The 20,953-nt window shown below is 51.2% G+C and overlaps 9 protein-coding genes across 9 annotated transcripts; 3 read left to right on the top strand and 6 right to left on the bottom strand.

The window, feature by feature from the left end:
* Positions 1–642: 642 nt before the first annotated feature.
* Positions 643–1,608, top strand: N7477_008642 (uncharacterized protein; the record flags this gene model as incomplete). Its single annotated transcript, XM_056970305.1, has 3 exons — positions 643–826; positions 878–951; positions 1,012–1,608. The coding sequence occupies 3 exons, from the start codon at positions 643–645 to the stop codon at positions 1,606–1,608; spliced, it is 855 nt and encodes a 284-aa protein (XP_056820337.1).
* Positions 1,609–1,892: 284 nt separating this feature from the next.
* On the top strand, positions 1,893–2,857 carry vip1 (putative actin cytoskeleton protein (VIP1); the record flags this gene model as incomplete). Its single annotated transcript, XM_056970304.1, has 3 exons — positions 1,893–1,975; positions 2,065–2,151; positions 2,248–2,857. The coding sequence occupies 3 exons, from the start codon at positions 1,893–1,895 to the stop codon at positions 2,855–2,857; spliced, it is 780 nt and encodes a 259-aa protein (XP_056820336.1).
* Positions 2,858–3,233: 376 nt separating this feature from the next.
* N7477_008640 (uncharacterized protein) lies at positions 3,234–3,464 on the bottom strand (the record flags this gene model as incomplete). Its single annotated transcript, XM_056970303.1, has 1 exon — positions 3,234–3,464. The coding sequence occupies one exon, from the start codon at positions 3,462–3,464 to the stop codon at positions 3,234–3,236; it is 231 nt and encodes a 76-aa protein (XP_056820335.1).
* Positions 3,465–4,335: 871 nt separating this feature from the next.
* Positions 4,336–7,869, bottom strand: N7477_008639 (putative nonsense-mediated mRNA decay protein (Nmd5); the record flags this gene model as incomplete). The annotated part of the gene is made up of 8 exons (XM_056970302.1): positions 4,336–4,505; positions 4,560–4,853; positions 4,906–6,776; positions 6,848–7,032; positions 7,095–7,355; positions 7,400–7,554; positions 7,624–7,702; positions 7,780–7,869. The coding sequence occupies 8 exons, from the start codon at positions 7,867–7,869 to the stop codon at positions 4,336–4,338; spliced, it is 3,105 nt and encodes a 1,034-aa protein (XP_056820334.1).
* A 443-nt stretch (positions 7,870–8,312) lies between these two features.
* Positions 8,313–12,416, bottom strand: N7477_008638 (SKI complex RNA helicase subunit SKI2; the record flags this gene model as incomplete). Its single annotated transcript, XM_056970301.1, has 5 exons — positions 8,313–8,993; positions 9,047–9,275; positions 9,319–9,578; positions 9,632–12,134; positions 12,187–12,416. 5 exons carry the CDS (start codon positions 12,414–12,416, stop codon positions 8,313–8,315), a joined length of 3,903 nt encoding a protein of 1,300 aa, XP_056820333.1.
* A 1,341-nt stretch (positions 12,417–13,757) lies between these two features.
* Positions 13,758–14,949, top strand: N7477_008637 (uncharacterized protein; the record flags this gene model as incomplete). The annotated part of the gene is made up of 3 exons (XM_056970300.1): positions 13,758–14,227; positions 14,294–14,345; positions 14,410–14,949. 3 exons carry the CDS (start codon positions 13,758–13,760, stop codon positions 14,947–14,949), a joined length of 1,062 nt encoding a protein of 353 aa, XP_056820332.1.
* Positions 14,950–15,561: 612 nt separating this feature from the next.
* Positions 15,562–15,812, bottom strand: N7477_008636 (uncharacterized protein; the record flags this gene model as incomplete). Its single annotated transcript, XM_056970299.1, has 2 exons — positions 15,562–15,602; positions 15,641–15,812. The coding sequence occupies 2 exons, from the start codon at positions 15,810–15,812 to the stop codon at positions 15,562–15,564; spliced, it is 213 nt and encodes a 70-aa protein (XP_056820331.1).
* A 603-nt stretch (positions 15,813–16,415) lies between these two features.
* Positions 16,416–17,081, bottom strand: N7477_008635 (uncharacterized protein; the record flags this gene model as incomplete). Its single annotated transcript, XM_056970298.1, has 1 exon — positions 16,416–17,081. The coding sequence occupies one exon, from the start codon at positions 17,079–17,081 to the stop codon at positions 16,416–16,418; it is 666 nt and encodes a 221-aa protein (XP_056820330.1).
* Positions 17,082–17,930: 849 nt separating this feature from the next.
* Positions 17,931–20,430, bottom strand: N7477_008634 (uncharacterized protein; the record flags this gene model as incomplete). The annotated part of the gene is made up of 5 exons (XM_056970297.1): positions 17,931–18,015; positions 18,067–19,680; positions 19,732–20,214; positions 20,276–20,344; positions 20,411–20,430. The coding sequence occupies 5 exons, from the start codon at positions 20,428–20,430 to the stop codon at positions 17,931–17,933; spliced, it is 2,271 nt and encodes a 756-aa protein (XP_056820329.1).
* Positions 20,431–20,953: the final 523 nt, after the last annotated feature.

Here is a 20,953-nt window from a genome sequence, read left to right as displayed (position 1 = left end):
CGAATGTTTATGGCTTTGCTGTGAGGAACTGATGTCCTAGCTCAACTGTACTCGTGAAGTTGATATATATCGAGGCTTGTGCTGTATCTACGATCCACAACCATCTTCCACAATTGAGACATCACTTACCCTGCCTGAGAGGCCCGAGCACTTGAGTGCCATGATGAGCTACACTCTGTAGATCAACCAGGATAGTTACAGACATCATGAACACGGTAAATCTTGAGGGTCCTGAGGGTTTCGACCATATTAATCGTATAGTGGGTGAGCTCTAAGGATGTACTTATGTTCAATGTTGACTCCGGAGAGATATATACGCTGCGTCTTAGGCCGCTAAGTACCTTCTATATGTATATTACCCGCACGGCCCAATTACACGGCAATCTTTGGTTATCAGGGGTCGAAATGATTATCCCCTCACTGAAGGACTCACTGCGCTCGTCTACGTCAAATGAGCTCATCCCACGATAGTCGTCGTGGAATGTTTCGTTGCATTCCGATCCAGGGGTTCCCACGGTTATTGTTTTGAGCCACACCTGCCCAACTCTGAAACGCTTATAGTTCGCTGCCCGCTGCTTCCTGGGGCCTCTCACATGCCTTCTGCAGGTTCAGAGGAGCTTGCCTTACCTTGATTTCCTGACTATGGCCCCCGATCTCACGTCCATCCCACATCGGCCTCGAGCTGTTACTTCTGTGTTGCCCACCATGGTGCCACATTCACCCAGACATAGTCGGGGCGCCATCATGGCCTCTACCAGCCCGGTCCTTGACTCGACCAGTCTACCGCTCGGGACCAGTGAAGCCGGAATTACCAGCACGGCGCAGGGTATGTGGTCAGATCAAGACTTGGCCCTGACCCTGAAACTAAGTAACGCAGGGCCTTTGCGACACCCGAAACCACTTACACCCTCGGATCTTCATTTGGTACTGGAGAAGGAGCAGGAGGCCATAGTGAGATGCTGTCTGCCATAAAATCTGAAAATATGATGAGACTCACGTTTCCGACTATAGGTCAACCGGTTGACCCGAGAGCTCTCCCTTCTTCGCCAGCAGACTGCATCCGTGAATTCCACAACATCCTCCGCCTCAAATCTCACTGAGCCTGACGGGCTACATGCATCCCCGTCCTTGAGCAGTTCCACCTCCTCCCACGTCTCTCGACGGCAGCGATCCTTGTCCAGCCTCAGCTCTCATACTCCGGCAGCCCAGAGCGCTCAAGCTGCTAGCGTAACGGGGATTGCCCCGTCTCGGGACAGCAGCCATCCATCGCGATCAACAGATCATGCCCTTCCTCACACAATCCGGAGCCGGGAGCCGTCTGTGACTTCTCGTCGCCCCTCCTTCGGATCTCAATCTTCCTTCCCACAATATCCTCATGGTGAACCGCTATCTCACTACGGCAGCCCATCGATCTACCCCCATCGAAACTCTGTCTCACTGACCCAGCTCGGATTCTCGAGCAGCTCTCACTCCATGGCACGGTACGAGGAGGCAACTGTCCATCGATCGGAGCTGGAAACCATGAAACGGGAGAACGAGCAGCTACGGAGACGCGTGCGAGAGCTGGAGAACACACTGAAAAAGCAGAAGGAATCCCCAGTCGAGTGAAAAGAGACCTTTTGTTTTTGTGATCTGCCAAGGGCAGTTTCCTTTCCACATGTTATTTTTAGGGTATGGTTTGCAGGCAGACATTTTTTTCAAAACCAATGTTTAGCACTATTTACCCGAGCAAGTTTAGTGTTTATAGTCATCCCGCGCGGTGCAGCCCCGCTCTACGTCACCTGTGGCGCAGTTGCTACAGATAAATAGGTGACTAGATCAAGTTTCTCTCTTTCACCTCTCTCCAAACACTCCCGACTTTTCTAATCATCCTTGTGCTTTTATCATTCATAATGTCTAACCACTCCACCGTTCACGTTTCAGGCATCGCCCCCGCAACCTCCGAGAAGGACGTCCGCGACTTCTTCAGCTTCTGGTATGAATGCACCCGCTCAGCTCCCAGCTCCCAGCTCCCAGCTCCCAGCTCTCAGCTGCAAGCCAAGACATCTCTAACAATCTGAACAGCGGAAAGATCGTCTCTCTGTCCATCACCCCTGTCTCGTCCGAGGCCGACGCCCCAAAGTCCGCCAGCGTCACTTTTGAGAAGGAAGCGTAAGCTACCCCGCACCCGCACTTCAAGATGCCGTTGCCCCTCACTCGCATTAACTTGATGCATTGATCACACCATATCTAATCTTGTACGAATAGTGCCGCGAAGACTGCTCTGCTCCTCGACCAAACCCAATTGGGCAGCTCCTCCGTCCACGTCGAGGCCGCCTCTAACATCGATGACCTTGCCGGCGAGAAGGCCACTGCCCACACTGAAAAGGATGATGAAGACGAGCTCTCCCAGGAGGACAAGCCTCGCTCCCGTATTATCGCCGAGTACCTCGCCCAAGGCTATGTGGTTAGCGACAACGCAATTCAGAAGGCCATCGCCTTGGACCAGAAGCACGGCTTCTCCAACCGTTTCACCTCCGCCTTGAGCAACTTCGACAAGAAGTTTAACGCTACCGACCGCGCCAAGGGTCTCGATGAGAGCTACCAGATCACCAGCAAGGCCCAGACCGGCTGGAGTAGCCTGCACTCTTACTTCGAGAAGGCCCTCGAGCACCCTTCCGGCCGTAAGCTGCGTGAGTTCTACTCACAGACCGATAAGCAGGTCCGCGATATCCACAACGAGGCTCGTCGTCTTGCCGATCTGAAGCAGGGCAAGAGTGAGTCTGGTGCTACGGGCGAGACTGCTGGTGTTGCCCCGGCTTCGGCTTCTGTGGCTGAAGCTGCTGGTGCTGCTCCTCCTGCTGAGCCTAAGGCATAAGTCACTTGCGCTGGCTCGTGTTTTTCGTGTCTAATCCTTTTTTTGACATGCTGTTTCTCTTCGTACTTGCGATTGTGATACCGTTGCGATTCTGAATATGACGCTTTGATTTTACTCTGACGAGGTTACGCTTGAAGTGATTCCAACGCTTGTATTTCCTGGTACTTTAGTGCGAGCGGCTTAGTTCAAGCGAGAAAACGGACATTAAGATTGCCATGAACCTAGTTCAACATTCTCGTAGAGTCTTGAAGCAATTGTAATGTGAAATAAATGTAAATTCATGATATCATTATCGGATGTTATCCCAAGACTTCCCGCTCAATACTCCTTCTTTCTCAGTTGTACAGATGTACCACATGCCAAGACAAAATACAATTTAATTCCCAGTGCCCTTCTTGTATTTGGCTTCCTCAAGCTTCTCTAGCGGGTGCGTGGGGTTGCTCTCGAGGCCATGGGCCTTGGACTCGTTCGACTCGTTCTGACCGAACTCGGCGTCAGGGCGAACAGAGTCGTCTGCGATCTTGCCGCTGGCGGGCGGATCGTTCTGCTGAGCACCGGACTGGCGCTCCGGGGGAGGGGATTGGCGACCGGGGTAAGGAGCAGACATGATGAGTGTAGTTTCCGAGGTACGGTGTTATGTGACTGAATTGGCGATGTTTAGTGGGTCAACTGAAGATGAGCGGCGAGACCTCAATACGTACCACGTAGATAGGTTGTCTTGAGAGATTGATATGGTAAGTTCACAAGATGGATTGGATACTCGGGTTTTATGATAAAGGTCGAAATTGGCTCGAAGCTCCTCATTTAAGGAAATTGTCTACTCATCTGACGTGACCAAGCTTCAAACCGGACACTCTGGATGTCTCATCATGATGACGTTCCAACCCACTTACCTTTGCAGCTGGTTTCCCAATCCAGCGCGACCTTGGATGGTGTGGAGTCGACCTCCACATCATTTCTTTTCTCTCATTTGACTTTGTCTGGTCTTTCCATGCGAACAGTGAATGGTCTGTCAGTCCAGTATGACATCATGCCATATAGGTCACGTGCGATGTTCAAAAGTAGACCGCGAGGTTTTCAAGAGTTTGGAGATAGTCGAGGGATAGCGATACTATTATTAGAAGGGCAGTCTACAAATCGAGAAAGCATGAAAATAGTATTGTTTGCGTGGCTGATGTACTATATCATTCGGTGGCTAGGTCTTGGGGAATCTGTGCAGTGAGGCGGATTAGAAGGGGAGGGGCATAGGGCGGGAGAGACTTTTGGAGCACATCAGGGGGACATGACAAGGGAAAGGGTTAAGAAGAAAAGAGACAACAAAAAGGAGCAGATATAAACGAGAAAGCGGGCATGATCTAAACAAGGTGGAAAGACATGAAATGGGCATATGTCTCGTGAGGATGAAAAGATGAGAATCCCAAATGACCGGACACGATGATTGTGACATCCTGTTCAATGCGCCGCGGCGTCAATTTGGTTTATTGGCCGTTAATTGGGATGCCCGCGGCAGCGGCGGCCTCGGCGTTGGCGGCGGCGAGCAATGCCTTCGCATCGGCTTCGTGGAAGACGGACTCGATGATCTGCTGCTCCTCGGGGCCAAGGACTTTGGTCAGGCTTTCGTAAAGCTGGGGCTGTTCTTGCTGCAGGCCTGTAAAAGGTGGTCAGATGAAATCCATAGGAAAAGGGTCTAACGGTGACTTACTGAGGAAGACATGCTTGAACATGCCGTACGGCTCAACTTTGTCCAGAGGGGTCTCAAGGAGGGACTCCTCGTCCATTTCATCATCGTCATCATCAGCGAAAGAGCCGAACTTTTGAGCCTCCTTGTTCAAGAACTCGAGGTAGGCAGCGCTCTCGTCAGCGACGTCGCCCTCGAGGGCCTCCTCAACCTCCTCCTCGTTCCACTCAACCTCGCCATCCCAGTCGTTCTCCTCGTCATCATCCTCAACATCGTCATCGAGCGTGAAGTCGGACTCCTTGGTAGCATCCTCGCGCACTATAGACTTGTCAGTGGAATACAAATGTGGGATGAAAGAAGAGGAACTCACTCTTGATGGCAGCGGGCAGGGTCTGGAAGAGTCTTGTCACCCCCTGCAACAATCTCGGCCATCCCTGCTGGACACTGTGGGGAACGGTCTCGGCCTTCATGGTGAGAAGCGAGCTGATAGCGGCGATGGACAGCTTCTTGTCGTGGACACGGCGGAAGCTGTCAATGCTGGAGAACCAGGTGCTGAAGAACTTGTTAGTCCAGCCCTTGGCCTCCAAGACCTGGAGACTGAGAAGAGGGTTGTAGTAGATGGCGTTGATGATCATCTCCATCAGGTGGATGCGGTAAGACTTGGTGCGGGCCTCGCCAGCATCAATGACCGCCATGGCCAACTCAATGAAGAGCGGGATGTACTGGTCAATGTGACCACGAAGGTTGAGCATGAGGGTCTCAGCGAGCTTGCAGCCGCAGATACGGTCCACACCGCCGACCTTCTCGTCACGGAAGATGTCCTCGACCATGCCGACAACGGCACCCAGGTAAGCCGGATTCTGGACCAGCATCTCAGAGCCGTAAGAGACATAGTTATCAAGAGCAGGCAGCATGTCCTCGAGGTACAGCTCGGCGCCGGCTTTGAAGGTCTTGTGGATCAACTCAAAGGCCTGCCACATGGTGGGCGAAATGGACTTGGATGCGAAAGTGCAGCTATCGATGATCTCGAAAACCTCGTTATAAAGGTCGTAGAGCTTGTTCTCCAAGGTGATGCTGATGACGGGCATCAGGATAGTCTCAAGATGCAGAAGCACATCGGGGGTGCTCTCCAGGGTGAGAATTAGGGTGCCGATAGTCTGCAAAACACCCAAAGCGGTGATACTCTTATCATCGAGGAAGTCGCCATAACCATCATCGTCGCCACCCTTGGCAGCATTGCGCTCCAAAAGCTCGCCCACAATGCGCATGTAAGTGTCGCGTAGCTGTTCACTCAGCGCAACAGCGAAGGGAGTGAGCTCAGCAGAGAAGACCTCAACGAAGTCCTCCATAACGTTGGCCAGAGCATCAACATCGACCTCATTAGCCAGCTTGAGAAGCTGCTGCATGATCTGCGGGATGTTTTGCTGCATAGAAGTGCGAATGACATCGTGGCGAATGAGCGGCTGAAGGGCGAGGGCAGCCTCAACACGGACGGGCAATTCAGGATCCGTCATCGACTCCAGAATGTTGCGGTAAATCACCATCAGGTTGTTGGGGTCCTGGAAGTCAAGCTGCTCGAACTTCTCTAGGGTGTCGCAAGCACGGGCACGGAGGAAACCGTGAGGGCTGCGGAACTCGGGGAAAACGTGACGAACGAAGAAGTACTCGACCTGGTCGGCGATGGGGCTCTTCTTGCCCAGAATGACAGAGGCGAGGGAACCAATCATGCGGAGAGCACCCTCCTTCTCACGGGGTTGCTTCTGGTCCTCAGGAGCGGACTCGTACTTACTGACAACCGAGTTGACGAAAGTGAGGATCGAAAAGGTCTGCTTCTTGCGGTTCTTGGTGAGAGAGACCAGGAAGTTCGTGGCAGCGACATCGGGAGCGGAAACTTCCTCGTAGAAGTTCAACTTGCGGTGAAGATATTCCGAAGGATCCTCCTCGAACAGCTCAATGTCCTCATCCGACTGGCAAAGAATAGGGAAAACGAAGTGCGCGATCAGGTTCTCCATGTGAGGCTTGAGGTGATCCCACATCGCCTTTGGCTTGACACACTCCTCCATGAAGACCAAAGTATAAGACAGAGAGGGGTTGCTGAGCCATTGCGTCTTGGAGACCCATTTGTCAATCTCCTGCAGATATCCCTTGAGAATTTCCGGGGCAAAAGTGCTGATAAAGGTCTTCGCGTACGGGGTATAATCGGGAGTAGAGGATTTCGTAATCGTAGTGGGGTTTCCGTATCTGGTGGGGGTTAGGCTATCGAGTCCAAACAGAAGATCTCAACACAACGCGGGGTGAAAGCGATGGCCTACCTGATGAAAAGACGGTTCAAGTTTGCATAGGACCACTTCTTGCACTTCCACCAATGATTCATCTCACGCTCCTCCTTAGACTCGCCCATAGCGTTGGCTGGAGCGGTCTTAGCGATGATTCGCAGGAACAATGTGCACCAGTCGACGGTAGCCTGGTGAGTCTGAAGAGCGGGCGAAAGCTCGAACTAGAGACCGGGTTAGAGCCAATCCTTCCAGAGGTCACCATCTACAAGTCAGAGACACTCACGTAGATAGCGTGCTTATAGGACTTGACGACAATACGGAGCATCTCCGCAGCCTCCAGGCTCTCCTCATCGACAAGCTTCTGACCAATGCTGAGCAGCTGAGGGAATGAGTGCTCCACAATCTTGTCAAACTCCTCTCGCTTCTCTCCAGCCTTGAAACGGTACACCCGGCAGATGGCCAGCAGACACTGGAGACCGGCGTAGACGTGGTTCGCATCGTTGGTGCCGAGCAGCTGAAGAGTGAGGTCCAAGAATCCAGGCCACTGTTCGGGGAAATCGTTCTGCAGGATCTTTTGGAGGAGGGGACCAGCTGGGCGCGGACATTGGGAGGGGCCGACGCCAGTGCGGGGATGAGTCGCTCGCGGAATCCAGGCTTCTCAGACTCGGGGATAGGGGCACGCGAAGGGCTATCGTCGATGGGGGCCCATCCGCGACTGATGCGGTTCTTCAGGTACACACCGGCTAGAGGGGGGCGGGGTTGATTAGCCACACAACACCATAGAGACCGCGAGGACACAATGTAGCACCTACCAGACAGCTGAACAGCGTTATTCTGCTCACCCTGCAGAATGTCCAGCAGCGCATTGATGAATCCGGGCTGAGTTTCGGCCTGAGACATGGGGGTAAGAACCCCCCGGAGTGTGAGTTTTCTAGATCTAGTCACCACCAGCCAGGCCCAGCACATACATATTTCAGATCCAACTCGGCTTGTTGGCGAGTACTTGTGTTCGCATCTAGCGTTGACTGGACACGGTCTCGGAGTACCGTGACGTCCATCTTGATCTAGGCACCCCGCCAGGAACTGAAGCCCAAAAAAAAGAAAAGAAAACCTCCAAGGACCCTCCGGAGAAGACAGACCGGGGCTAGATGTCAGGGAGAGAGTAAGGACAGAGTCCGTGGCAGTGGGTTTTAAAAAAAAAGTGTACGAGGGGAAGAATTGAAATTCTTTGGGATTTTCGCGGGCGGTCGCCCCGCAGCTAATCAGCGGCCGCACATTGATTTCCGCCGGATCTTTTGTTTATCATCAATGTTTTTGATGCTTGGATTTGATCGAATTACATTTCTACACGAAGATGACTCATATCATTCATTGGATTCATCTCGTTTGTTCTGCGATGTAATTATGAAATTTCCGTGGTGGGGGATGCCCAATGGTTATATGCCGGTAGCAACCCGATATGACCCATCTTCAGCCTTCGGTCCTCAGCCCTGGAGTCTTCTCACATGTATAGCGATGCCGCGAAAATCACATCACGTTTAATCAACTCCTGGGCCTGCTGCATCTTGGCATGGAGGGTCGGATCTCCGATAAGCTTAGCCGCATTCTTCACCTCGCGACACGTCTCATCCAGTCGAGAGATCGTGCGAACGATGGTTCCCTCCATCACGTCGGTAAGATCGGTGATGCGGTTGAAGGACATGCCCTTGGCCCATTCATAGACCACCTCAGCCAGGCCAAATCGGGGCTCACTGGCAAAATTATTGGAGTCCTCGGTAGACTGGATCACTTGGTGCTTGATCTGGAAATCATTGACCTTCTCCGCAATTCGAATGATGGCCTGTTGACCTTTCTCCAGACGAGGGGTGAGTGTCGGCGTACTTTCGGTCTTCTCCTGGAAGACGAACGCGGAGAGGAGTGCAACGATTTCTTCGGGTTCGTACTCGGCAAGAACGTTCTCAAGAACCAGCTCGGTCAGAACCAGCTCGTCGGCTGAGTGGATTTCGCACGCCACCTTGCCCTTTAACTGCACGCGGGCCTGGTCATCGACAAAGCCTAGCTCCTTCAAAACCTGGATGCGCTGCTCATAGTCCGGCAGTAGTTGCAGATTTTGATCGGACATTAGCTGCTTCAACTGTGAAATGTTCTCCTTCACCTGCCATTCATCATGTTGCATTTCGAACTGTACTTTTATCAGAAACCGGCACCAAAGCCTTGTCAAATAATATCACTCACGTGCTTCAAGAATTGGGGACACTGCAAACAGTGACATGACTGGGCAATCTTGGCCTGGGCGTTTCGCTTGTCGAGGATATCTCGTACTTGCAGTTCCTTAATCCGCGACCAGTCGATCTCATCCCACGTATCTTGGGTCCAGGAGGAGGTGTATTTGGTTAGTTCCTTTTCACCGAATTTGATGGCCTCTGTGTTGGGGTATGAGCTTAGCATGATGAAGACGATTCCGCTGGCGAGAGGGGTTGTCAGTACCTTTCCTAATATTCAAATACCAAATGGGCCCTCCAGCTTTAACTTGCATGTTCGTCACACATTCCAGGTCCGACAATGGGATCTTGAGCACTTTCAGGTGCATTGAAGCAGCCTTTGCAGGCAATTGCTGGAAAAATGATCTGAACATAGGCAGGAATGGGAGAATGTCACTGGGGTGGCGCTTGTTGCTGATTCTGCCAACTTCAAGCACTTGGATGCATGGCATATTACCGCCAGTTACCCCTTCTTTGACAAGAACTCCGGCAGTGCGTAGTCCATCCTAGATGAACGTCAGAATGATCATGTCAGATTATGGCCTAGGAATGAACGAACCTTCCGGTAAACTACCAGCCGCTTGATAGAGAAAAGCCGCCTACCAACCGGCGAAGACAGCAGTCCAATATGCAACTCATTCGTGAGCTTCTCATACTCCATAGCAGCCTCATGACAAGCCGCCAGATCAAGGTCACAAGTCTCACAGGGTTCTCTTTTGATCTTAGCCAGACTAGCCTCGGACAGCTGGACTTGCTTCTCATGCTCCGGAAGAAGGGCTTGAGTTGCATTCTCGGAGAAACTTCTCTTGATCATCTCTTCGATCTTCAGGGCTTCCACTCGCAGGAGGTTAAGCATCATATTGTAAGTGAGACGGAATTGAGATCGAAGCTTGGTGGGGTCTCCGAGAATCATCTTCTTTAGGGCGCCGGCGGGCGGTGCCTCATCTCGGCCAGAGGCTGTGATGATCACATAACCTACCTTGTCGAGACCTCGCCGCCCTGCACGGCCAGCCATCTGGGTGTATTCACCCGGCAGCAGATCGCGGAAACCTTTACCGTCATGCTTGCGGAATCCAGAGAATACAACCGTTCTGGTCGGCAGATTGAGACCCATGGCAAATGTCTCAGTGGCAAAGAGACACTTGACCAGAGACTTGGCAAAGAGGATCTCGACAATTTCCTTCATTATTGGCAAGAGACCACCATGATGCACAGCAATACCCCTTGACAGGAGTTCACGGAGTCGGAGAATTTGTGGAAGTGCTCTGTCCTCAGGCTTAAGTCTAGTGAGCGACTTCTCGATAAACATGTGGATCAAGCTCTTCTCGGAAGCATTGCAGAAATCCTGTCTGGCTAAAGCATCTGCATTCAGCTCACACCGCTTCTTGGAGAAGACGAAGATACATGCCGGTAGCAGATCTTCCTTACGAAGGTGTGAAACCAGATGGACCCAAAGATTCTGATCCTGTTGAGCACTCGTTCGGCCCCCGCCACGTCCAGTGCGAGCAATATTACCTTGGCCACGATTGGAAGGAGCTCCTCGTCCTCTCTGTGGGGCACCTCCACGCTGTCCATTGCCGCGAGCGCCACCTCTGCCTCGGTCCTGACCCCCACGTCCTCGTCCCTGGGGTCCGCCGCGTTGGGACTGTCCCTGGGCTGCGGCTTCCGCCTCTTTCTTGGACTTTGCATCTTTGCCGGACAGGATATCATTTGCTTTCTTCCAGCCGCCTTCAAGGAAGTGCTTGGTGTTGTCCACGATCTTGAACTTCTCTTTTCCGGCCCAAAGGTAGTGCTCCAAAGGAACAGGCCGCTTCAAAGTGGAGATCACATAGATATCCTTCTTCTTCGTGCGGCCAACCCAGGATGCGAATTCCTGGGTGTTGGGGACAGTCGCGGACAATAGGATCAAAGTAACATGCTCCGGAAGCATGATAATGACTTCCTCCCAAACCACGCCTCTCTCGAGGTCATTGACGTAGTGGACTTCATCGAAAATGACAAATTCAACATCTCGAATGAGATCCGCGCCTCGGTACAGCATACTTCGCAAGATTTCTGTAGTCATAATCAGACAACTGGCCTCAGGGTTAATTTGAACATCGCCGGTGAGGATGCCAACGTCGTCGAACTCGTTGCGGAAGTCGCGGTACTTCTGGTTACTCAGTGCTTTGATGGGCGATGTGTAGATTGCCTTCGTCATATGTTTGGATGCCAGGGCAATAGCATATTCAGCCACGACAGTTTTTCCTGCTGAAGTATGTGCAGCAACAAATACGGAATCACCATTCTCGAGATGGTAGACTGCTTCTTTCTGAAAGGTGTCTAGCTCGAACGGCCATTCTCTGGCCATGTCCGGAACCAGGTCATTGAAGTTTGTGATTTCCTTGTTGACATCGACCACATGGGCCCATTCCTTGCCCTTCTGCTGTTGCATGCCCATGAGCAGTGGATTGCGTGGTTCAAGTGCAGGGAACTCCACAGGCAACAGAGCATCAATGTCCTCGGCTTCCTCGTCACTTGTTTCGTCATCATCCTCTGCCTGTACCTGGTCGTTGGTTTCAGGTATGCGTTCGGTCTGATCAGTATGGAGCTCGCTCTCTTCTTGCAGGGTATGCTCTACTTCTTGATCTTCGTCGGCAGCTTCTTTGGACTTAGCCTCCGCGAAATCTAGCCCACGATCAAAGCCGGGAGGTATTGTGAGAAGGCCTCCCTCGGTTCCAAAATTGATGATGCGGTCCAGACCCGTCTGCTTTCCACCGCTTCGCGACGGGTCCGCAGACTCTGAGTCTTCCTCCATGTCAGCAATCGCTTGAATACCTTCCAGGCCTCCGGGGGCGAAAGGAAAGAATCCGGCAGCACCCCGAACAAAGTCTGCTCGGCCTGCAGGCCGGCGAAGCAGCGATGTCGAGTTCTTGGCATTGATGCTTGAAGCAGGAACTGTCACTTCATGGTATCCGGTCACTCGTCCCTCCAGTCCTTCCCGCGAAAATCGTGTGACTGTTCTTGTCTGGGTGGGTGCAATCTCAAATAGGTCGGAGGGGTCGGTCGACACGTCCCATCGCCTGCATCCATGTTAGCACCTGATCTGTTCTAACTTGACAGGACTTGCTTTACTTTTGTAACTGGTTCAACCACTTCGGGCTGAATTGAGATGATGGAGTCAGGAAGTCATGTTCCAGCTCTTTTAGCAGCTCCTCCGTGGTCTTTCGAGTTTGCTTGCGAGGCCTAGTGTTCTTGAGAATACCATCCTCTTCCTCTGCGAGGCGGGTCGCGAGTATTTCCGGGTCTGCATCCTTGGTGTTGAGGCTCAGGCGCTCCATCACCGAGCTCAGATTCTCCGGCATGGTAAGGATGATGTGCAATGGGTGCTGACAGATCGTAAGGTTATCGGGTTCAGTTCGGCGAGCACACCCCACGTCGGTGTGTGTCTGGCGCTCACGACGCAATTACTGCAATTCGCGTAATTGCCCACGTCGGAGCCTGATGTGTGTGATATTCCAAAGGTATGTCCCTTGTCTAAGAACAAAGGAAAAAGTCTCACAATCGAAAGCCGTACCAGGCTTCGTCATGAACTCGCTTGTCGGAGCTTGACAAAGTGCGGTGTACACTGGCAGAATAAGAGGTTGACGTCGTGTGGGGCTCTCCTTCTACGGCATCACTGCGGATCAATTATAGATGATCAATGGCGAGACTTTCATGGCATTCTGTTTCTGACCTCGTCATTTTCCATGCAGCCTACCAACCTACATTAAACCTCTTGTTTTTGTTCAAGCAGACCTTACTACCTCGATCAATCACCAGGTAGTGCAGATGTTATGGATGGGATAAGAAATTGTGCCAAAGGCCGGAAGAGATGAGTGCTTTCTCGAAGGCAGAATCAGGAGATAGGCGCAAAGAGCTGATGTTGACTGAGATGAGCATGCCGGCAACTACTATGAAGTAACGGCAGTATCTTACCCCGGGGCTTGAACAGTGCGTGCCCGTGGCTTCTTGCCTGTCTCTCACAAAAGGTTTCCATTGCTAGCGGTGTTTTATTGCAACGAGCTCATGTGGACCCTAAAGCTTCACAAGTCTGTTCTTGAACGCGGAAGTATTCATATGAAGAGTAGGCCACGCGTCTGGCTAGTCAGCATTGGGCTAAGAAGTTGCTTGTTTATCGATTAGGATTAGGCCACTCCGTGCCAGGTTACATTAGCAGTGATAGTGATAACCCGACACTATATCAAGGCAAGGTGCAGCTCATAGTGCAGCTTATACCGCGGACCGCGCATAAGTTTTGCATGTTGACCTATCGAATGCTGCACGCTAGACCACGGGCTGATCTGACTGGTGCTTGCCCCTGGCGAACATGGGGAGTTAATCAATTATTGTAGTTCGGTACCCCTCAAACTTGATCCACGTGGTTCATACCAGCTTTATCCCGCCGTCTGGGCGTCAGGTACATTTTCTGAAGATGCTAAGCTCTGCCACTTGCGTCAAATATAGTAAGTACCGACGATTTACAGGGTGCTGACCCGGGAAAGTGTCCTATTTTGGATAGTCTCACCTGGTTACAGTCCAGCATGATGTCTTCACGACAGAAGACTGTACTATGGGCGAACAAATAGTATAAATGCTCGCGATCGCCCGATCATGCCAATCCGTACGGGCGTATGACACTATACCACATACTGCATACCATCAAAATGCCCTCAATCTACGAAGCGCTCAACTTTCTCGCGCTCGCCGGCCTCACAGCTGCAGTGCCTCTCAAGGAAGCCGGCTCCAAGCTGCTCAAGCGCGATACGCTACCTGACTATGCTATTAAATATGCACCGCTGTCGTACCTCTATAGTGCCGAGAAGTGGTTCCCATCCGATATCACAACACATCTGGCCAATGTTCAGCCCGAGGTGAATTTCGTCGCTAGCGGGACTAACGGGTCAGTCACTCTCAATACGCTGGATACGTACGCTTCGGATGTCTATCTGACTGCCTCTGACGGACCCATTCTGAACCCATTGGATGACACCCCGGCTTGGCTTCTCTCGGAGTACGGTATTCCCAATAGCGATGGCCTCAGCGCCGCTCCAGGTCTCATTATTGCCGCAGAGAAGAACAGTACCACGACCGATGTATTCTATTTCTACTTTTATTCGTACAACTACGGTGGAAAGTGAGTGCCCGAGCTTTTCTTTGCACTGCATGTACTCTTGGTTTGCTAATCTGTACTTCTCGGCAGAGTTTTGGACATCAACTTTGATGACCACGTCGGTGACTGGGAGCACGTTATGGTGAGCATAAATCTTCAACGGTTCACACGCTTGATCTACGTCTCATCTAATACATGCTCTTTAGATTCGTTTCGTTGATGAAGTACCATACGCCATCTATTGTTCCGAGCATAGCGCCGGATCAGCCTACTACTGGGATGTGGTAGACTTTTCAGGAGACCGCCCCATCACCTACATTGCGTACGGCGGACATGCCAACTACGTGACCGCAGGCACCCAAGACTACACTATCGCGCTGGGCATTGTTTCTGACAAAACTGACGCTGGCTATCTGTGGGATATGACGCTCAACTACCGAGGCTACTTGTATGACGTGGACTCGAGTACATTCACCGTCACGTCTGGGACTGGAACTGGAGCTACTGAGGAGGCAGGTGAAACGGCCGACTGGTTGAACTGGCTAGGCTACTGGGGCGATGAGGAGTATCCAGACGGGCTCCTTGATGACGTCGAGACCGCGCAGTACTGTATCTCGTCCGAGTGCCACTACACAAGTGGGCCGACTGGGCCGGTGGATAAGAACCTCGAGCGGACGGCTATGTGCGAGAATGAGGATGACTGTACCATTTTTGATAACATCTCAGATCTGACTACACAATCCTAGATGAAGGACCACTTTCCGAACGAGGTATCAGCGGAATATAGCTAAGCTTGCTTGGTCAATACAATACTGTTGATTTACAATGATGTGAAAGCCGCTCCTTGCAGCAAGGTAGTTTTACGACCAGCTCAATTACGACGAATTTGATCCAAAACCAAATACTTCATATGCTTATATTTTCAAAGAGTCTTCTGTCAAAAAGTCAAAGACCCAATAGCGCCCACAGATATATGACATCGCTTGTCATCACGTCATTGTCCAGCCTTTTCCCATAAATAAGTCAAGCACTACAAGGATTCTTCAAGATCTCGTTTGGGTGCGCACTGCAAGCAAGGGCAATGTTGCATCGGCCGATTAAGGCTCAAAGAAAGCTTGAAGGCGTGTCGAATCACAGAGAACGTATCATCATCCTGCGCATGCCTCTTCTTCCACTCATATTCTTTGTTTGTTGCCCGGAGATCCATATCCATTGCAAATTTATCCTCCCCACCATATGGGTCCAGAGTCAGTCTTCCCACCTGAACTGCGAGCATTTCAATCAACAATGATGCTCTTGTTTGAGAACAGAGAGAACTCCTATCTGTAAGCTCTTTGCTTACATTTTGCAGCTCAGTCTCAAGTCTCGTGCACCTCTGGATAAAACATGTTGCGGTCTGCTGGTAAAGGAATTGGTCGGTAGTTGATGCTAACTTACCTACCATGGCAAGCTCGCTAGCGCATCGAGCGAGAAAACCTGCAGTCTCTTGAAAGCTGTCTTTCTGATAGTCAATCTTGCGACTATGATGCATCAATTTCTTGACAAGTCTAGTCCTATTGTCCCTCATGGTGGCTGCTGTGATATTGGGACTGGACCAGGATTTACCCATCTTTAATGATTATAAGTCAGGACGGTGCTCGATATATCGAACCTTGGATTTTGGTTGGATTGGATTGTCCTAGGTAGAAAATATGGCGTACAGCTGCCTTTCCTAAGTTCAATGTCATTTAAGGCTCTCGACATAGTCCAGCTTACACAAAGACTCTTTTATTTTTACCAAAATAAGACAAGATGCTTTAGACACAATTAACATTGTTCGAAGCTGAAACATCATAAGGAGATAGTCTTACTGGATTCAAATCTTTGTCTGATCTCTCAATGATGTGTTATCAGCCAAAATCATTCCGTATGAGTACGAGTCTATATTCGAATTTCTGACAGCCGAAAAAAGCCCTTGACTTCACACATAGCACTGATAGGCCCAGGCGGCATAGAACGGGCCAGAGTCTCAGGAGATTGGCTGCATTCTTTTCCACCAGTAGGTGGATTTTGATTGATTCATACATCCGGAAGCCGTTCCATTCCCCAGCATTTTGCGTTAGAGCGAGAAACCTATTGGAAATTATACAAAGTATCCTCAATATTGGAACCAGAATAGTTGCATTGCGTGTTCAAGCTCTCCTATCTACTCATCTTCGCTAGCTGTTCCATATCAATCCCTCTTCGTAACACTGGCCCGTGTCCGCATAGCACACTGAAGACACTGACAGCCTGGAATAGCCTGATTCAATCTAACAAAGATCGGATGGGCATAGCGAACAACAAGCTGACCCTTCCGATCAATCTTATTCCGCTTCTTCCAGTCAAACTGATTCGATCCAATCTTCCGTTCCAAAGCTTGGGGAAATTCATCAGCAGTACTATTGCCATCTAGAGTCAATCTCCCAAAGTGGATAGCGAGCATCTCGATCAATAATGAGCCCAGGTCCGGGGGCAGAGTCTTACCCGTGAGTCCTTGGCTAAGTCTCTGCATTTCTTCTTTGATCATGTCGCATCGCGCTGGGAAGCAGAGAGGAACGCCTCGTCCCTGTTTCTGAAGTTTTCCTGCGAGGTGTTTGATCTTGTCGAACTCTGGCGCTATTTTGGTTAGGTATACTGCAACTGTCATGTACTTCTCTGGTTCGCGGTTGATGAGGCGGCTTCGGTGCATCAGGGAATTGTAGAGGCTTTCGCGATCCTGCTCAAATGTAGGCTTATTGTCTCTTTCCAGGGTCCGAGCATGCTTGGAGGAGGTTGGTTTGCGCTTAGATAGCCTAAAGCTGGATGGCTTTGGACCGGACGCCTCGGGGTCAGATCGGCGCGAGGTAGGAGAAGGCATGCTGAATGAGGTCAGCTTTATTTTTGCAAAAAAGGCCTTGAAAGCGAATAATTTCATTGGAAGGGTACCCTGAAACGAAATAGACTGTGCGAGCTCGTGATCGAATGCCATTGCTTGAGGACCTTCCTGACTTATATATTCGAGCGCATTTCGTCGTTCAAAGAAAACAACAATACCTTGTTTTCCGCTGCTGCCTATGTTTGACAGATTCGATTGAGCCTTTCAAGTCAAAGCACTTGTTGAAAGAATTTCCAAAGACGTGATATCTTGAACTCCTTTGTACAGAGAAGTCATGGGTGAACACAAGGAAAAGGGATGACACTAGATTACCTCAAAGAACACGAAGCCCCTACGAAATTGCCATTGCCGAGAGGCCTGGTAAGTTGGCTTAGCCTTTGGATTCTAGGGTTCGTTGTGTTGTGACGCTGTCAGGTCTTTCTCCCAGTCTCCCTTCAGATACTCACTAACCAGTATTTGCTGTTCTCTCTTCTGATATTCTGCAAAAGGTAGGTTTGTGATATTTTCTACGCTAAGATTCAGTTCCATAGATGAATTAAAATTGAGTAGCCGAACTTTTGTACTCTGATCAGCCATTCGGGAAGAATTTGTGCATGAAATCTTGGAAGAAAGAACAGAATGGCCGATGGAATGTACGCCCTGAGCGCCCCGAATCATATGCAAGCAATGACACCAGAAGTCAGACAGCGAAGAAACTTGCAAGAAAAGAATCCACAAAGGCGTCAAGAATGCGCACAAAGAAAGAACGCCCGAATACATGTTCCTGCAGGGTAATGTGGCTTTTACTGGGCCTGAAGATAAAGAAACAGAATGGGGTTAACGAGAAACCAACTAGCGGTATGAAAATACGGGGAATGTTTTGCGATCATGAACGTTGAGTGAAAACTCGAAGATTCCTTCCATGGTCGCGATATATCTAACAGGCGTCAGTCAAGAAAAGCAGATTTAGGGAAACGTATCAGCTTACAGCGTTCTGCCATCAGCGCCAAAGCCTACACCTGCAGTGGAGTCAGGCTCTTCGGCGCCAGGGCCAGGGACGAGGCTTCGATCTGGAAGATCATTGATGATATTTCGAATCCATCGGGGAGAATGGGTCTGTTCAAAACCAAGAAGCTGTTGGCGATGCCGTTGTTCCCGTTCAAAGGAGCGATTATGTACCTCATTGGCTATCTGACGTTGGCGCCGAAGACGTTCGGCAGCAACGTTAGCTCTGATCTCGTAGTTTGATAGACGTGACGTGTCGTAGAGCCTCTCACCACCGGACTGCCCTTGCTCGGGCCGCCGGGGTGTAGATCTAGACCTGGCTAGAATACGCAATGCCTCAGGAGAAAGACCGAGGTCAAGACCTGTTAGTGGGGGTGAAGGTGGTGCTCTCATCTCAGGGAGCATGGCTGTTTCATGGATGGCGGGGTCTGGTTCGGCAAACCGCGATGTGGTGTCCGATGCGTTAGATCGGAACTCGGAAGGCGATGCGGTGTAGCTGAGGGTCAGGCTGGGCTGGTGATCGCTATTGGAACCTCGCGCTTCAGATAAGCGACTACCTTGAGAAAGCACCACGGAACTCTGGCGTCGGGGATGGTGCGTACGTCCCACATGACTGCTGCGGGACAATTCAGAAGATTCATGAGGATATGGAGGTGAGCCAGGAAGGGATGGACGAGCGGCACCATCCGTGGCACCATACTGTCGCGAACGCGTCGCAGGGAGAGGATGAAGAGTGGCTCTTGGTGGTCTTTCAGGGCGCTCGGTGAGTCCCTCTTCCAGTCTCGACGTCCAACGAGCTGTGTTCAAGAATTCCATAATTAGTCTCTCGCGCTCTGTGAGATCCGAAATCAAGGCCTCGCGGAGCGAAGACCGTTCCGCTTCGGGCCCACCCCGCTCATTAGGAATCCCATCGACATCTAGTCCTACCCGCGGTGAGACTTCCAGATCATCGTCGTCCAGACTCGGAGTGTCATATCCGTCTGTCTTGGGACCTAGGCGAACCTCTTGCAGCTGTGGGTCATTGACATCCAAGTGGATTATCTGCCGACGCAAGAATGACTGGCGGACATCTGCAATTCCAGCCCTCCCATGGCCTTCGAGCCATACCAAGAGATCCCACGGCTCGGGCGAGAATGTCATGCAGCGCACGGCTCCTCCTTCGGAGCAAGATCGGGAGGCCGGGAATTGGCACATAACGGGCAAATCAGTTGGTTCATCACTGGCAGTTTTGTGAATCATTTCAACATCTAGAACGGTGATAATTCCGGACTGGGATCCAATAGCACATAAATGACTCGAGGGTGAAAAAGCGATGGTGAAACAGCACGCGTCATCCACCCGCAGGCCAATGTCCATTTCGACGCATTGTGCCAAGTCCCATTCCAATGCCGCGAGCTTCTCGCCAGATTCCGTTGTTATCAATCCCTCAAGATCACGTGTGATCTCATAGAAATACGCCCGATTTTCGTCTCCTACTGCAGCAAGTAGCCTATGATCTGGGGATATGGAGGCATAGTTCATGCAAGTTGGATGTTGAAGAACCTTCAAAACTTTTGCGCGGGTCAGGGAATAAACGGTAACGGTTCGATCATTGTTACTGCATGAATGTCAGCCACATGACACCAAGCCAAACAGTGTGATTCAGTACCTGAAGATCACCACATCTTCATCCGAGACGGTTTGCCCATTTCCCGGGAAACGATGAATAGTCACGGAGTTGACGATCGTGCCTCCGAACTTGTGAAGCTCAATTTCAGGCAGGAGCCTGCGGCCCGAATGTCGAGATGCGGTCGCCGAGCCACTGTTCGAAGTCCTGGGCGACGGCAAGCTAGTAGACGGCTCAAGGTCGAGCGGAAGCGCGCTGTCCACATCGGCGTGTGGGTGAGAGGTTGTCTGGCCACGGACCTGGCTGCCGCCGCCACCGATCTTGATGAAGGCGCATTCTCCGTTATCGGGGCCCCCCACCGCGATCCACCCAAAGCCTGCCGCCAAGCATCGCGGCTCGAATGGAATGACAGCTATGTTCTCAGAGCATTGGGTGGAAATGTGAATAGCCCAGACAATTCTGTCGACGACGACATAGATGCGATCGGGATCGGCGGTGCTGATGTAGTGGCGAAGCTGGGTGTGACTGTCCAGAGTAAAGTGTCAGTTCAGGCCCACGAGGGGAAGCGGGAAGCGGAGATACAGACAAGTTGGGGATTTTGAAAGGAATGAAGCGTCGTTTATTCGGTAGGATGAGAGACTCAGTCGGGCGATGTCTAAGACAGGGTGAGTGTGAGAAGCGCCGCAAAGCACAGAGCCTCGGGGAGGGAAGATAGACTCACAGGGACGAGTCCGAAGTCATGGTGAATTAGCTCAGCCAGGACATCGTCTAAGCGCCAGAAACTTGCATAAGACACAGGGGACAAAGCGCCCCGATCAACCCGAGAAGCAAAACCTGAGCCAAAATAGAACCCAAGGTGCTCAGGTGCTCTCAGATGCGCATTTAAACGGATGACGTAAGACTTTGCTGGAGCTCGAAGCCGGGGAACCAACGAATGCGGACGCAGGGTCCGGATGCGAATGAGGTTCTGCTATTTCAGGCTTTCATTCCCGGTCCGCTGGAAGCTGACTCCGAGATAAGTAGATTTTGTATGAGATCAACGTTGATTTCAATGAACTGTCATGAGCGGCTTGCGAGATACGGCCTGACTGATTGTACGTTGCTGGAAGCGGAAATATATACCCCAGGCATCGAACATCGCCCAGGTGAACTTCCACCCTGATCTCTCAATTCCCGGCCTGGATAGGCCGGGAATGCCAGAATATGCTGAGCGGCCATCACTGCGATCCAGTCGGAGAGCTGTGATACTGCCATCTACAATTGG

This window comes from Penicillium maclennaniae (assembly GCF_028827695.1).
Source record: "Penicillium maclennaniae strain IBT 15551 chromosome Unknown utg000007l:1.0-4884863.0:1.0-4888362.0, whole genome shotgun sequence".
Lineage (NCBI taxonomy): Eukaryota > Fungi > Ascomycota > Eurotiomycetes > Eurotiales > Aspergillaceae > Penicillium > Penicillium maclennaniae.
Note: the sequence above shows the minus strand (reverse complement) of the source record. Positions and strands in the feature narration are given on the sequence as shown.